This window comes from Entelurus aequoreus, linkage group LG04 (genome assembly GCF_033978785.1).
Source record: "Entelurus aequoreus isolate RoL-2023_Sb linkage group LG04, RoL_Eaeq_v1.1, whole genome shotgun sequence".
In the NCBI taxonomy this organism is placed as follows: Eukaryota; Metazoa; Chordata; class Actinopteri; order Syngnathiformes; family Syngnathidae; genus Entelurus; species Entelurus aequoreus.
In genome coordinates, this window is record NC_084734.1 from 38,411,637 (window position 1) to 38,427,435 (window position 15,799).

Consider the following 15,799-nt stretch of genomic DNA (forward strand, 5'->3'; position numbering starts at 1 on the left):
ACTTCCAGCACTAATTAGTAATTTTTTGAGTTTATCAACTGATGCATGTCCAAACTGCTTGTGAAATTTCACCAATACTTTGAGTTTTTCATCTTTACTCATGCCATCTCTTATGGCCAGAACTTCATCAGTTTGGGGTTCATTCTCACGGGTGGCTGTGCAATCTCTGTCCACTATGTTTACACAGTAGTGTCCTGAGGATGTAATCTCAAGAGGCACTGGTTTCTGAAACATTGTGGCTTTATCATTCTCAATGTCAAGCACTGCTTTTGCCCTCTTAAGTGACGTTTTACTTAGTAGTAAAGGAATGTTCACTGAGACCACCTCAGTCTCTATGTGGCACCTGGTTTGTCCTATTTTTTCTGGGACTTTTTACTTTTTTTATGGAATGAACAACTTGTCCATCACCAAACTTAAAAGCTTCTACTCTGTGTATTTTCAATTTTTTTCTTGTCACTCTCCTTCAGTGTATGAATGTAATTCTCCAGCCATTTTTCACCACAGACTGTTCTGGTGCATGCAGTTTCAATTACAGCTGAACCTAAGGCTTCTACCATGAATATTTCAGCATCAGAAACTGACTCTTTAGAAAACAATGTAACATTGCACTCTTCAATTGTTTCTGTCTCTGCATTTTCCTCTGTCATTTTTACATGTTCAGCCTTATTTGGGCAGTCCTTAGCCCAGTGAAATGTACTCTGGCAAATAGCGCACTTAGATCTTCTGCCAAACCTATCCAGTGGGTTTGAGCCAGTCAATGGCGCCCTCTTTTGGTCGGGTTGGGAACGAAATTTCCTTCCGTCTCTTTTCCTTTGATTCACATAAAAAGCAACATCTTCGCGCATGTGAATTCCCCCGCTGCATGTGGGCGGCTGCACATTGTCTCCAAAAATCCTTTTTAAAGCTGACTTCATGCTTGCAAATGTAAGTGTTGAACAAGCTGTAAGCGCAAGCTGTTTATCTTTAACATCGAGACTGGCTGTATCCAACAACTTGAATGCCAAAACAGCGTCGGGAAAAACCATGTCAAATTTGCGCATTTTGTTGTACCTCTGCTCGAACTGAACGATGTAATCCACCATGGAAACTTCGTTTTCTCTCCGAATCTTGTCAAAGTCCGTGTATGCATCATAAGCTCTGTCCTTTTCTTCTTTTAAGAATACATTATCCAATGCTTTTACAAGGGTCTTCATCCCGTCATCTTTGTTCAAATCATCCGCAGGTATTTCCAAAGCTGTATCTCTAGCTCTCCCCCTCAGTGAGAGAGCAACAGCTAATGCTTGTTTCTCCTTATCCAGATCGGTAACACGTATCCACATTTCAACCTCATTTTTCCAGCTCTCATATGACTTCTTTTCTTCAAACGCAGGAGGGACTCTGTAGTTAGCGTTGTTAGACATCCTCTGCTACCATTGATAATTCAATGACGACAACATTCTTCTTTTTATACGTATACTTTACTGAGGGAACACAATAACAAACCGGCCACTGCCGTTCACATAACAGACTGAACACCGGAGCCCGCGCATAGAGCAATGCATGCTGGGAATTACCGTAAATACACTAAAAGAGTGTACCATAATAATGCGCAATGCAAAAACAGAACATTTACAGATGTAACAAAAAAAAGGAGTGATTCTTTTGTCGTCTCAACAAGCTGTTTTATTAACGGCCTTAAAGCTACTCCAAGTGCTAACTGCTAGCCTCAGGCATGCACACAGAATGTCGTAACATGTCACAACATGTACATATCACAACAGTTCCATTTCAAAAGGAGAGGTAAAACAAAAGTAGCAAACAGAAAATTGTTTTTATAAATAAATAACGTGACGTTGAACAAGCAGAAATGCACAGTGCCATGTTTGTTTACAGCGGAAGTCATTGCTTCTTTTTCTTTTTCTTCTACATCTGTTTACGGTATGTGCTGCGCATGTCAAAATAAAGTATTCCAATTAAAGTTGCGATGTATTAAAATGCACGTCATAATCGGATAACTTTTTTCAGGGTTCATGTACACAGCAACATTGTAATCCAAATTATGATCAGACTAAATACATTTTGCCCATGTACACGTGGCTATTTTTTTAAAACTTTAAACAGCTCCATTGTTTATTCGTGTTTGTGTGTGCAGGGTTCCCCCATGTTCGACCGGCAGGATGGCTGTGAGTATGTCTTTATCTGGAGGACGTCTGAAGCCTGTCCCATCAGGAAGTCCCAAGGTTAGTCAGACTCTTAGAATAGTGAATACAATAGTTCCTGGAAACTGAAACATGAAAAGAACCCACTCCTCACTAAGCAAACTTTTAAAGCCACAGCACAACTGCTAGCTAACTAACACCTTTGGTGGATGCAAAGTAGTGTTTAATATTGCAGTGTTCAGCGATAGATCATGAAACCGTAGTGCTTTCTTTGTGTTCGGCTTCTCAGGGGATGAGTGTCGTGTCCATGACCCAAGGAGTGGCTACGAGTTCAATCTGAACTCCCTGAAGGGGAAAGATTACCAAGTGAGAAGTGACAAGTACATCTACCACCTGTCGGTCTGCGACGGGCTCCAGAGAGGCGTTTGCACTGACAAAGACACTGGAAGCAACATTGTCTCCTCGTGCCAAGTGATAGAAAGCAACCATAAGATAGCAGGTGACAATGTGCACATATCTAAACAAACACTACCAAATATGTTGTATTTTTGCCAAAAAGAATATTCTTGGACAAAACCGAAAATGAAGAAACGAAGGCAGAAAACTTAAACACAGACATTCATTATTATGCAAGTTATTATTACCATTACATTTATGATTTTGACTGTGTACTAACCGCATCAAGGCGTTGCAATCCATCCATCCATTTTCTACCGCTTGTCCCGTTCGGGGTCGCGGGGGGTGCTGGAGGCTATCTCAGCTGCATTCGGGCGGAAGGCGGGGTACACCCTGGACAAGTCGCCACCTCATCACAGGGCCAACACAAATTGCACAAATAAATATTTATCCTTCAAAAAACAAATCATATTATAATGAAAATATTTCCCACTGGTATTCCAACAATAACATTGGGAAAATAAGAATAACATAATATATTTTATAATGAATAGGCCAAATACTGAATTGCACCAGAGACGTAGTCAATGCGTCGCAAAGAAGAAATCAACAGGGACCATACAGTGGGTTGTTCTACTCCATCAAAACTAGACAGTCATTAGATATTTTGCTGTCAATCAATGAGGCATTCAGCATCAGACAGATCATCCAGACATCCTGCGGAAGCCCAGCATCCAGGCAACTTAACGGTTCCAGGTTTGCTCCCTGCCTCTTGCCATCCAAACAAACATTTTGCAGATCACTGTCCGTTGGTCTAACTTAGACATTTTAAAATACATCCACATTGCAGACATGTTGCCTCCATTCCACTCCCAACAATGTGGTCCTGTGGTACTGTTGCGGTAATAAGTCTTTTGGATTAAATGCAATTTTTGGCTATACTTGGCCCAAATTTTTCGGTGGCTGACGTTTTGGTGCATCACTAATCTTTGGTGTATAAATTGCATTTAACTATTGTGTGTGCAGGAATGGCAAACCAGCTTCTGAGTTTTGTGGGAGATCAGCTCATCCTTAACTACACCAATGGAGAGAAGTGTCACCAGATATACCAGAGATCCACAGAGATCTATTTCTCCTGTCACCCTGACAGGAACCCTGTGGGTTTCACACTTCCAACACAAAAAATACAATTGTTCTATCTGATAGCTAACTGCTCTATGGGCTTTTTTCTCAAGGGAGCGCCAGAGTTCATCAAGGAAACCCCAGACTGCACATACCTGTTTAGCTGGCCCACTGCTCTCGCGTGCATTCCTGTCAAAACCACCAGCTGCTCCTACCAGTAAGATTGACTGACTGAAATATATTATCATAGGTGGTAATTATTGTTATTCGTGTGTCTTGTCTGTAGTGACGATCAAGGACATTCGTATGACCTCTCACCTCTGGCCATGGAGACTCAAAACTGGGAGGTGGCGCCTTCGACTGACGACACCAGCAAACGATTCTACATTAATGTCTGCAGGTCACTGGTTCCGCAGGGAGGTGCGTGGTTCTCCTTAGAGTGCATTGTCAAATTGTGACACAGACAGGAAGTGAAAAGTAAAGAAAATGAGGAGTTGCAAGTTTGCAGAAAATGTTCTGCAAATTGTAATAAAAATAAAACAAACAATGCACAAGTGATGTTTTCATGCCGTGGTAGGTTCATGGAAGTGTCCATCCAACGCTGCGTCCTGCATGAAGGTTGGGGATGAATATGTGAGTTTGGGGGAAGTGAAGACAGGTCCTACGTGGGACAAGACTGTGCTGAAACTACAGTACACCAGTGGCCAGGCCTGTCCTGACAGAGTCCGCAAGAAAAGCACCATCATTCGATTCAAGTGTGACAAAAAACAAGTAGTAAGTTAAAAGAATTCCAGCAATCAACATGGCTCTCACTTTGGTAGTATATTGGTATGATTAATTTCTCTTAATTACCAATGTAACTTATTACTCCTATCCCCCTTCAGGAATCCCGACCAACCCTTATTTCTGCCATTGAGGAGTGTTTGTACACCTTCTTGTGGCTAACAGCTGCCGCCTGCCCTCTGAACAACAGCCAGCATGACGGCTGTAGAGTTGCCAACCCAGCTACAGGTTACCTTTTTCACTCATTTTTTATTTTTTGTCTTTCTGTAATTCCTAATAAATGTTTGCCCCTGCAGGTCATTTGTTTGACCTTAACAGTCTGACTCGGGATGGAGGCTACACTGTATATGACCATGATGAGCACAGGAGGATGTTCCGCATGAACATTTGTGGAGATGTGGCCAATGCAGGATGTAGTCCCGGAACAGGTATGTCTGACTACCGAAGTTTCAATTACCATGTTTTGAAAGAAAACATCCCTTAAATGAACTTATTTGGGTTTTTACATGATGACTCCACATTCATGTTAAATTGGCCTCAATTTGATATTTAATGTTGATCCCATTTATAAAACTTAAATATTTATCTATAGGGGCTTTAAAAGTTCTCTGCCCTGTTAAACTTGTCGCCAATTTGCATTTGTTTAAATCATCCATGCGTGCAATTAGATGAGACTTAAACTCAGTAGGACTAATGTAATCATTCTATAGCCAAACATGTGACACGGGACAATCATTTCTATCTAGGTACTTTTACATCTTTGGCAACAGTGTCCAAACATGAATGTGGAACTAAAATGTGGTAGTAAGAAAAAAAGAGTAGAACTTCAAAGAGCTTTTTCTCTGCACTGTACTCCTCGTCCTGAATAAATAAGCATAACAGACATTTTTTAAGGTTTGATGAAGCATGTGTCAGACTTTCCTAGTTACTGATTAGTGCTGCTCAGATGACCAAATAGACAATGCATGTCAAAGTATGCTGATAAAGTACTAAAAGATTTTAAATGACTCCTGTTTCAGCAGTGCCACACCACTGTTTTTTTGACTTCACACATGTGCGAGTTACCCACGATGCTTTGTTCACTATGTCCACCGTGCATTCACTAAAGTGTATTGTATTTGTTGCAGGTGTGTGTATTAAAGATGACACTAGCGTTTTGAGCGCCGGCCAGTCCAGCAGGAAGCTCTCGTACAAGGACCAAGTTGTGGAGCTGACGTATGAAGGAGGAAGTACGTGTCCCGCAGACCCCGCCCGCAAACACAACACTGTCATCCACTTCATCTGCAAGTATGGAACCATTCTCTTATACGCTTGAACTATTGCTGGTAGCCACTCGGCATAAACATCTAGTTGGTGCTAGCATGCTTACGCCTGATGTGTTTTCCAGGCCACCCAGCATGAGCTCAGCCCCTTCAGAACTCGTCATTATTGACTCCAATGCTGACACCTGCACACACTTGTTTGCTTTCCACACACACCTGGTGTGCGAACAACCTGTGAGTATGTCTGTGTGCGTAAACGGATCCTTGCTGTCAAGATGCCCAAAATATTTCACTTCAATTTGGATTATTAGTGTTGGTATGATATCTTTATTTATTTGTTGTGTCTTTAATGTTATTTGTTTGGGCAGCGTGGCTCAGATAGTAGAGCAGCCGGCCCGAAACTCGAGGGTTCCTGGTTCGAATTCAGCTTCCACCATTCCAGTCATGTCTGTTGTGTCCTTGGGCAGCACACCTCACCCACCTTGGTCCCTGTGCCACTGACACTGGCATAAATGTAGCTTAAAAATAGATAATGGATTTCTTAATGTAAAGCGCTTGAGTCAATAGAGGAAAAAGTGCTATATAAATATAATTCACCCACCTAACACTTTCACATGGGACAATGCACATTAATGAACATATAACATGTAAATGTTCCACATTGTAGCGAAATTGTTGGTGGCTGATTATTTTCTGACCTTCATTACCACTTTGTCTTCCTCCCAGGTAACTTGTTCGGTTCAGAACGGCTCTGCCATTATTGACCTAACACCTCTGATCCATGTCAATGGGTACTACACTGCCACAGGTCAGAGAAGACTGTCAACCACCTTGATGTTGTCCATATTTACTGTAACCGCACATCTTTTTGTCTCTGCTATGTTTAGATGATGAGGTGGACCAAAACGATGATTCTCCAGACTTTTACATCAACATATGTCAACCTCTTAACCCCATCCCAGGGGTCATCTGCCCTCCCGGTGCCGCTGTCTGTATGGATCCAGACAAAGGGCCCCCAATTGTGAGTCAAACATTTAGAGATGTTAAAGATTGTCAGGATTCTAAGCTTTGCTGGAATTGCTGTTTTGAAATAAAAGGACATTGGACGGACTACGAGTGGCCCTCAGATCAGCACAACAGGCGGCGTGTCCATCACCTACTTCAGCTCCACCAAGTGTGCATTGGACCCAGCAGAGAACTACACCTCCACCATTATTTTCACCTGCCAGAGGGGAGTGGAGCTGGTCAGTGCACTATTTTCTCTACTAAAAAAGCAAAGATTATTCATGACATTTTGGAATTTGTAAGTTTGCAAGCAATCTAAAACAAACTAATGTAGATATGGCAAGGCAAGGCAAGTTTATTTATAGAGCACAAATCGTACACAAGGCAATTAAAAGTGATTTGCGGAAAATTTAAAAAAGGCAAACATAAAAATCTCAAATCATTATTCAAATTAAAATCAGAAAACACAATCATCATAAAAACGATCATTTTTTAAATTAATCTGTAGATAAAATACTTTCAGTTGTCATATGCACAATTAAATAAAAATGTTTTCAGGCTTGTCTCACAACTTCAGGTAGACTATTCCAAACTTTAGGTGCATAAAACTGAACTGCAGTTTCACCATGTTTGGTCCTGACTTTAGGCACCAGCAGGAGACCACTCCCTGCCGTTCTCAGAGCTCGAGAAGGTTCTTATGGCTCTAACATGTCAGATGTACTTTTGCACAAGGAGAGCAGTTTTTAAGTCTATTCTCTGAGGAACAGGAAGCCGATGGAGTGACCTAAGCACTGAAATAATATCGTCATATTTCCTGGTTCTAGTCAGGACTCAAGCATCAGTATTTTGGATGTACTGCAGCTGCTTTACAGCTTGTTTAGAGAGCCAAATGAGAAGGCCATTACAGTAGTCTTACCTGTTGAAGAAAAAAGCATGGATTAGTCTTTAAGTCTGATTTAGACATTATTCCTCTGATTTTGGTAATGTTTTTGGTGGTAAAAAGCTGCTGTTATTGACCTAATGTGGCTGTTAAAATTCAAGTCTGAGTCGATTATTACCCCTAGAATTCTAATCTGATTATCAGGTTTCAGTGAGAGGGTTTTAAGGTCAGTAATAATAGTTTATCTTTGCTTCTATGGGCCAAAGACAATGTTTTTGGTTTTGTCTGAGTTTAGCTGAAGTAAATTGTTATGCAGCCACACACTGATCCGTTCGATGCAGTGACAAAGTGAATCAACAGGCCGACGTTCACCTGCCGTTAGTGACACGTAAAGCTGAGTGTGAAGTGAAGTGAATTATATTTATATAGCGCTTTTCTCTAGTGACTCAAAGCGCTTTACATAGTGAAAACCCAATATCTAAGTTACATTTAAACCAGTGTGGGTGGCACTGAGAGCAGGTGGGTAAAGTGTCTTGCCCAAGGACACAACGGCAGTGACTAGGATGGCGGAAGCGGGAATCGAACCTGCAACCCTCAGGTTGATGGCACGGCCACTCTACCAACCGAGCTATACCGCCCCCAATGTCATATGCATAGTTGTAGTAGGACACATTGAAGCTGCGTATCAGCTGACTTAGTGGCAGCACTTACAAGTTGAACAATAGGAATCCCTAAATAGAGCCCTGAGGAACCCCACGGGTCATAGCCATTTGGTCAGAAGACATCCATCCATCCATCCATTTTCTACCACTTGTCCCTTTCGGGGTCGTGGTAGGTGCTGGAGCCTATGGTCAGAGACAACAATTGCCAATTTCAACAAAGTATGTCCTGTGATTGAGATATGATTTGTACCAGTTAAGAGCAGGATATATTCCCACCCGGTTTTCTAATCTCTGTATTAAGATGGTATGTTCAACTGTGTCAAAGGCAGCGCTCAGATCCAGCAGAGCCAAGACTGAGACTTTTCCTACGTCCGTGTTCAGGCAGATATCATTTGTCATCTTGATCAGCGCTGTTTCAGTGTTGTGGTGGGGCCTAAAGCTGCATTGAAAAGTATCAAACACATTGTTAAACAGGAGAAAGTCACTTAGCTGTTGGTACACGACTTTTTCTAAGACTTTGCCAAAAAATGGCCGGTTTTATAAGGGCCGATATTTATTCAATACGGTGGCATCAAGACTACTCTTCTTTAAGAGTGGCTTAATGACAGCAGTTTTTAAGGACTGCAGTGAGATGTTAACAAGATTAGGGAATTGTGGTAACAAACTGCTCAGCACAGACTTTTGAAATCTAGTGGGTAAAAGGCAGCATGTTGATGGCCTCAGACTGTGGATCATTTCTTCAACTGTTTTGTCAGTAACAGGAGTGAAACGTGCCAGCTCTAGTTGACTAGCTGGCTGCACAGTAGCTATTTATTTTCCAGGAATAATTGAATGTTTAATGCTTTGAACTTTATCATGAAAGAATATTGCAAACTCATTGCACTTTGATGTAGAAATAATTTATTTTGAGAAGTGAAATTGAAGGGTTTGTTATTAATCTGTTTACTGTTGTGATGTTTCAGAAAAATATATTTCCCTTATTTTACGCAAAGTCTGGTTGAACACATTCAGCATTTTTTTGTAAATCTCATAATGAGTTTGGAGCTTTGATTTGCGCCATTTCCGTTCAGCACTGCGACATTCCCCTTTTTGTGCCCAAACTGAGTCTTCATTTCTCCATGACGCCTTTGGACAACTTTTAACCATTGTAACCTTGACGGGAGCAATGGTGTCCAAAACATTTACAACAAGATTCAAGATTCAAGATGCTTTATTATTGTCCATTCTTTAACATGTACAAGACACATAAGAACTGAAATTTCATTTTCGGCACAGTCCCACTAAGAGCAGACATACGTTACAGAGGGACAAGACGGGACCGCTAACAGATCAGCCACTTACGGCGCTCCTTAAAAAAGGTGGGAAAAAGGTGATATTGGGAAAGGGGGGAAGAGTAAAAAAATTCAGTCTAAGGCTGGACCCTCGGGAGGGGGTCCAGACTGAGTCCAAGGGAAAAAACCTCACATAGCATAGCACACATAAACATGTTACATATAATCACAACAACTCGCAACAGAGGGGGGGGGATTTGGGGCACTGGAGACCGGCCTGCTGCTATAAAGCACTACTAGCCATCCATAACCCCAGGAATTAAGCAGTGGTGAAGGCGTTGGTTGAGGGAGGGGCGGGAGCGTGCATGTATGCCCAATTAACTTGGGTGTGATGTTGAAATGTTTTTGTAGACTGGGGCCGATCTCAAAGTTCGACACCAGGTATTGTTGAGAAAAAGGAAGGTCAAAAGCGTCCATCGTTGAGGTGTCCTCGGGGGTGTTTTTCAGAACAGCCTGTTCCTGATAGCGTCAAGGCCATTCGAGGGAGTCAAATCATAGATAAGGATGTTGTTTTCTTCGAGCAGTCAAAACAATGACTTGCCTGCTCTGTGTCCATGCTGGTTTCTCTCCAATTCAATTCTCCTTCTCAGCAAACTTCTCCATGATGTGATCCATTTTGCGATTCAGTTCAGAAATCGCCACAGTCTGTGTTCCCACAGCCCGGCCCAATCCTTCCATAGCGACGAACAGCCGTTGGGCTCCTTGAGTGGCTGCCTTCGTCTTCCGAATTTGACAATACACCAGAGCAATGTCCAGCCCAATCAGCAGGTGCCCCGCGATCACGGTTCCAAATAGGTAGATGTCTTCCACGTCTTCGATGGAAAGTACTGAGAGGCACATGATTCTCCATTTATCCCAGGAGTCTCTCACGTACCCCGCAGCAATGGTTCCGCCAGGGCAGCCAGGCTCCCCCGAACCTCTTTTCCTTGTCAAAAAGACTTTGTCAATTGCGTTGAGAGTCCAGCTGATCATATCCATGGTTGATGTTTAGATTTGAGGACAGCGCAAAGAAAGAGGCTTCAAAAAAGTTCAGACAAGACAAAACGAAGAAAGCAAGCAGGGAAGGAGGGAGCGGAGAAAAATGCGACGCCCTCACCAAAGGCAAGACAGAAAGCTTAATGTATATAAGTTCAAGAGATCATCAACATTAGCATACAGGGTGTTTTCAAACCTGATAATTTCCACAAACTTTGTCTGTATGCTGTCATTTATGAGTATTCCCCTAACAACTGCAGACCCAACTGCTGGTTTGGGTCTAACAGACAAGTCGAAGAAAACACAGAAATGATCTGATAAAGCAGCATCGATAACATTCACGTTTGAAATAGCAAGACCCTTACTATGATCAGATCAAGAGTGTGGCCTGTGGTGTGGGTTGGCTCTGTTACGTGTGAGTTAGACCGAACATTTCAAGGACATCACTGAGTTCTTTAGCAGGCCTGTCATTGGCTACATTCGAATGCACATTTAAGTCTCCTGTTATGATCAAACCGTCAAAAGCAGTTTAATTCCATAAGATCATCAATAAATGAATTTGAATTATATGGTGGTTTGTAGATAGTGATATAAAGAATGGATGATCGTTTTATCTCCATTTTTAATGACACATACTCAAATGATGAAAAAAAAACAAATTACATTTTGATGGTACGGATATTTTCCCTGAATATGGCACAAACACCCCCACCCTCTGGTTTTGTCGTGTCTCAAACACTTTGTTAAAGTGAGGTGGGATAGTTTCAATAAGAACTCCGTTTGCTGTGTTTTTGTGGAGCCATGTCTCATTAAAAAACATAACATCAAGATTGTCAAAGGAAATACAATTATTAATTGAAATTATATATTACTCAAAGATTTGACATTGAGTACTGAGTGTTTGATATTAGCTAGAGTTGCCCTAGACATTGTGTTCTTCAAAAGAATGTGGATTACATTTCTCTTACCAGATAATCTGTATCTTAACCAAAGTATGTGCTTTGTTAGTCGTTATTGTTTTAGAAGCGAGCACTATTGGGCCTCTGATCTTTATCACCACAGATGCCCTTAGTAATATGCGAACATACGTATATGAAGAAAATATTATCTGCATGTCAACTTTGTGTTCTAGGTGACATTGCATATTATTATTAGTGTTACCATAATATAAGATTAGTGGTATTAATTACTACAACTTTTTCTCATTACATTGTCTTTTTGGTCATTTTTTTCTATTTTTGCTCCTTTTTTCTGTTTTGTTGTTAAAAAAAACCCTGCTCTACTGCAACTCAAGCTACTCTTAATTTCCTAATCCGGCGCATGCATTGCCTCTATCTTTTTCTTCCTCTCTCTTTAGGGCTCCCCTCGCATGCTCAAGTTGCAGGGTTGCGTGTACATTTTTGAATGGGCGACGCCTGTCGTCTGCTCTGATGCCACCCACTCCAGCGGATGCCAGCTCACCGACTCTCAGCTGCAGTTCACCTTTGACCTGTCATCACTCACAGGTGAAGTGCAGGTAAGCACAAAATTCTTTACAACCATAAGTTTTTGACTTCCCCCTTCTTGTCTGTTTTTATTTTCACTCTGGCATTTTATTTGGCTTTTTAAATAGGTATGTCCTAATGCAACTTCCGATACAATACTGATATTGGACCCTTAAAGGCCTACTGAAATGAATTTTTTTTATTCAAACGGGGATAGCAGATCTATTCTATGTGTCATACTTGATCATTTCGCGATATTGCCATATTTTTGCTGAAAGGATTTAGTATAGAACAACGACGATAAAGATTGCAACTTTTGGTATCTGATAAAAAAAAGGCTTGCCCCTACCGGAAGTAGCGTGACGTAGTCAGTTGAATATATACGCAAAGTTCCCTATTGTTTACAATGATGGCCGCATGAAGTGAGAGAGATTCGGACCGAGAAAGCGACAATTTCCCCATTAATTTGAGCGAGGATGAAAGATTTGTGGATGAGTAAAGTGCAAGTGAAGGACTAGTGGGGAGTTGAAGCTATTCAGATAGGGAAGATGCTGTGAGAGCCGGGGGTGACCTGATATTCAGCTGGGAATGACTACGACAGTAAATAAACACAAGACATATATATACTCTATTAGCCACAACACAACCAGGCTTATATTTAATATGCCACAAATTAATCCTGCATAAAAACACCTGCGTGTTTGTTACGCTAGCTCCTAGCTCCTCTGCTAGCTCCTAGCTCCATAGAACACGCCAATACAATTCAAACACCTGATCAACACACACAATCACTCAGCCCAAAAGACCGTTCACCTAACCCAAGGTTCATAAAGCTTATATATTTTTAAAAAGTTACGTACGTGACGCGCACATACGGTCAAGCTATCAAATGTTTAGCAGCCAAGGCTGCATACTCACGGTACCTGATATTCAGCTGGGAATGACTACAACAGTAAATAAACACAAGACATATATATACTCTATTAGCCACAACACAACCAGGCTTATATTTAATATGCCACAAATTAATCCTGCATAAAAACACCTGCGTGTTTGTTATGCTAGCTCCTAGCTCCTATGCTAGCTCCTAGCTCCATAGAACACGCCAATACAATTCAAACACCTGATCAACACACACAATCACTCAGCCCAAAAGACCGTTCACCTAACCCAAGGTTCACAAAGCTTATATATTTTAAAAAAGTTACGTACATACGCAAAAAAAAGTTGCGCACATACGGTCAAGCGATCAAATGTTTAGAAGCCAAAGCTGCATACTCACAGTAGCACGTCTGCGTCTTTGTCATCCAAATCAAAGTAATCCTGGTAAGAGTCTGTGTTGTCCCAGTTCTCTACAGGCGTCTGTGTATCGAAGTCAAAAGTCCTCCTGGTTAGAGTCTCTGTTATCCGAGTTCTTCCATCTTGACTGCATCTTTCGGGAATGTAAACAAAGAAGCGCCGGCTGTGTACTGTTGTTGCTGACTACGTTCGAAAAATACGTCCATTTCGCACCGACAACTTTCTTCTTTGCTTGCTCAGCTTCCTTCTCCATAATGCAATGAACATGATTGCAACAGATTCACAAACACAGATGTCCAGAATACTGTGGAATTATGAAATTAAAACAGAGCTTTTTCGTATTGGCTTCAATGTGGAAGGCATACCCGTGTTCGCCGGGCTACGTCACGCGCATACGTCATCCTCAGAGGCGTTTCGAACCGGAAGTTTAGCGGCAAATTTAAAATGTCACTTTATAAGTTAACCCGGCCGTATTGGCATGTGTTATAATGTTAAGATTTCATCATTGATATATAAACTATCAGACTGCGTGGTCGGTAGTAGTGGGTTTCAGTAGGCCTTTAAGCCTTGGCCCATACCATTATTACTCTGATATCAGCACTAACAATGCATACTTTAATGATTATGTAGTTAGAAAAGGATTGATCAAGTGAAATTACTTAAAAGAGAACAACTGTAATGAAAAACACTAGCCTATGTATTATTTAACTGTCTGGAATAGACTTATGTTTTCTTTAATAAGGGGAACTGCACCTTTTTTTGCTTATCTTTCACAATCCTTACGTAAGACAAGAACACATGTCTTTCTTCTTTTTAAAAATGCATTCTAATTTGTAAAACACGGCCAGTACGACGTGGCTAAAAATGAAGCTTCTCGGATAACACTTTTGCACCCATAAAGCCTTCTAAAAAAAAAATCCAAGAACTGCCAACAATTCTCCATTTACATGCCGTGACCTGAATATTAACCAAGTATTAATAATATTGTTATTACAAGTGCTGAGGAACTACTTTTAGCGGCACCATGATCAGAGAGAAGTACCGTAACTAGCTTATGCAGCTATTGACATACTGAGCCGGTGAGCTGCTGGATCGCCTCTTGAGTTGGTAAAAGTTAATTCTAGATTATATATCATGCCTGTATAGTAGAAGGTTATGGCCAAAGACCAAGAAGTTGGTCAGCTTTGACATTCAATTTAGACGCCGGGATCAATAGAAATACACAAAAAGACCAAAGTTTACGCCCACCTTTTTTTTTCGTCTTCTAAATGAGTGAGGGTTATGATCAATTTTTCATCAAACGGATATAAGCATCCAATCAGTCTGCATCCCAGTGAGAACAGACGTTGTACAGTAAGTGATTATGTTTGTAGTTTATATTTCTTGTTTAGCACTTAGCAATAGTTCTACTTCCTGGATCTGCTTATCGCTCAGCTTCTAAAACTTTAGTTCATTCTCCTTATATTCAGGCTCAAAAAAATAATGTTCTGCATCATCATGTGTCCCAAAGTAGTCGTTGCCTCACATGAAGTCTGCCATGATTAGTAGTAGTTGTTGTTTTTGTTGAAGAAAATAGCAAACACTGTGATGCGTCTGTGATATTAATGCGCCAGTGTATGCTTAAAATGAGCAAAAGACGTAAATATTACATGTTATTATGAATGTGCTTATTGCTACATTACATATATACTTACGTGGTGTATATAAAACATTGACAGAGTTTTTCAGATGTTTTTTAGAGTGCTTTATAGGTGGAATAGAGCGAATCCCATTACCTCCATTAAGGGTTGTACGCTATACCGGTACTAATAAAGTACCGCGATACTAATTGATTGAAGTCGGTACTATACTGCCTTTGGAAAGTACCGGTACTGTTCTTTCATCTACGACGGTGACGAGAGAGCCGAGGTGCATGATGTTGAGTGTGTCAAAACGCACACACAATGTGCATACGGTACAAGCAATAACATCTTGGAGAGGAAGAATGTAAACCCGACAATTCTACTGGTTAATAAAGAGGGTGCGTGATTCGCAATATGGAGGTATTTGGGCTTCAAAAACAATGATAAAGGTGACGCTTTAAACAAGGAAATGCCGCGCTTCAAGTATTCTTTAAAACACGCCTCGCCAAATGTGGGGATTAGTATTACCTAACACATTTGCTTCAAACTTAGGTAAACATTTAAATAATAAGCATTCAGATCTGCACAAGGAGTTTAAATAGTGACAGGTAATAATGCCGCTGATTTGTAACAATCTGCTTTATTATTAGTTTTGCAGGACACAACCAGACCAGTTCATTCTTCTACTGCGTAGTGCAGCGCTACCTCTCTCTCTCTTTACTCGCCCACTCACTCACTGAAGTCACTCAGCCAACACGTTGCCATTCTCTTAAAAACACATACACTTCTCTCATAAATTAACCAGCTCCTCTGTAGTGCACATGTAGATATGTAGATGCA

The 15,799-nt window shown here is 41.1% G+C and overlaps 1 protein-coding gene across 1 annotated transcript in view; it reads left to right on the forward strand.

Moving 5' to 3' along the window:
* The window catches only part of LOC133648575 (cation-independent mannose-6-phosphate receptor-like), a 51,318-nt gene that overhangs the window by 22,839 nt on the left and 12,680 nt on the right, over positions 1-15,799 (forward strand). The window contains exons 26-39 of the mRNA XM_062044802.1: positions 2,132-2,219; positions 2,428-2,637; positions 3,561-3,691; positions 3,770-3,873; positions 3,943-4,076; positions 4,234-4,430; positions 4,541-4,667; positions 4,736-4,867; positions 5,567-5,726; positions 5,827-5,935; positions 6,428-6,509; positions 6,589-6,722; positions 6,799-6,945; positions 11,912-12,070. Of these exons, the coding sequence (XP_061900786.1) occupies positions 2,132-2,219; positions 2,428-2,637; positions 3,561-3,691; positions 3,770-3,873; positions 3,943-4,076; positions 4,234-4,430; positions 4,541-4,667; positions 4,736-4,867; positions 5,567-5,726; positions 5,827-5,935; positions 6,428-6,509; positions 6,589-6,722; positions 6,799-6,945; positions 11,912-12,070 (1,914 nt within the window). The remainder of the gene's footprint in view (positions 1-2,131; positions 2,220-2,427; positions 2,638-3,560; positions 3,692-3,769; positions 3,874-3,942; positions 4,077-4,233; positions 4,431-4,540; positions 4,668-4,735; positions 4,868-5,566; positions 5,727-5,826; positions 5,936-6,427; positions 6,510-6,588; positions 6,723-6,798; positions 6,946-11,911; positions 12,071-15,799) is intronic.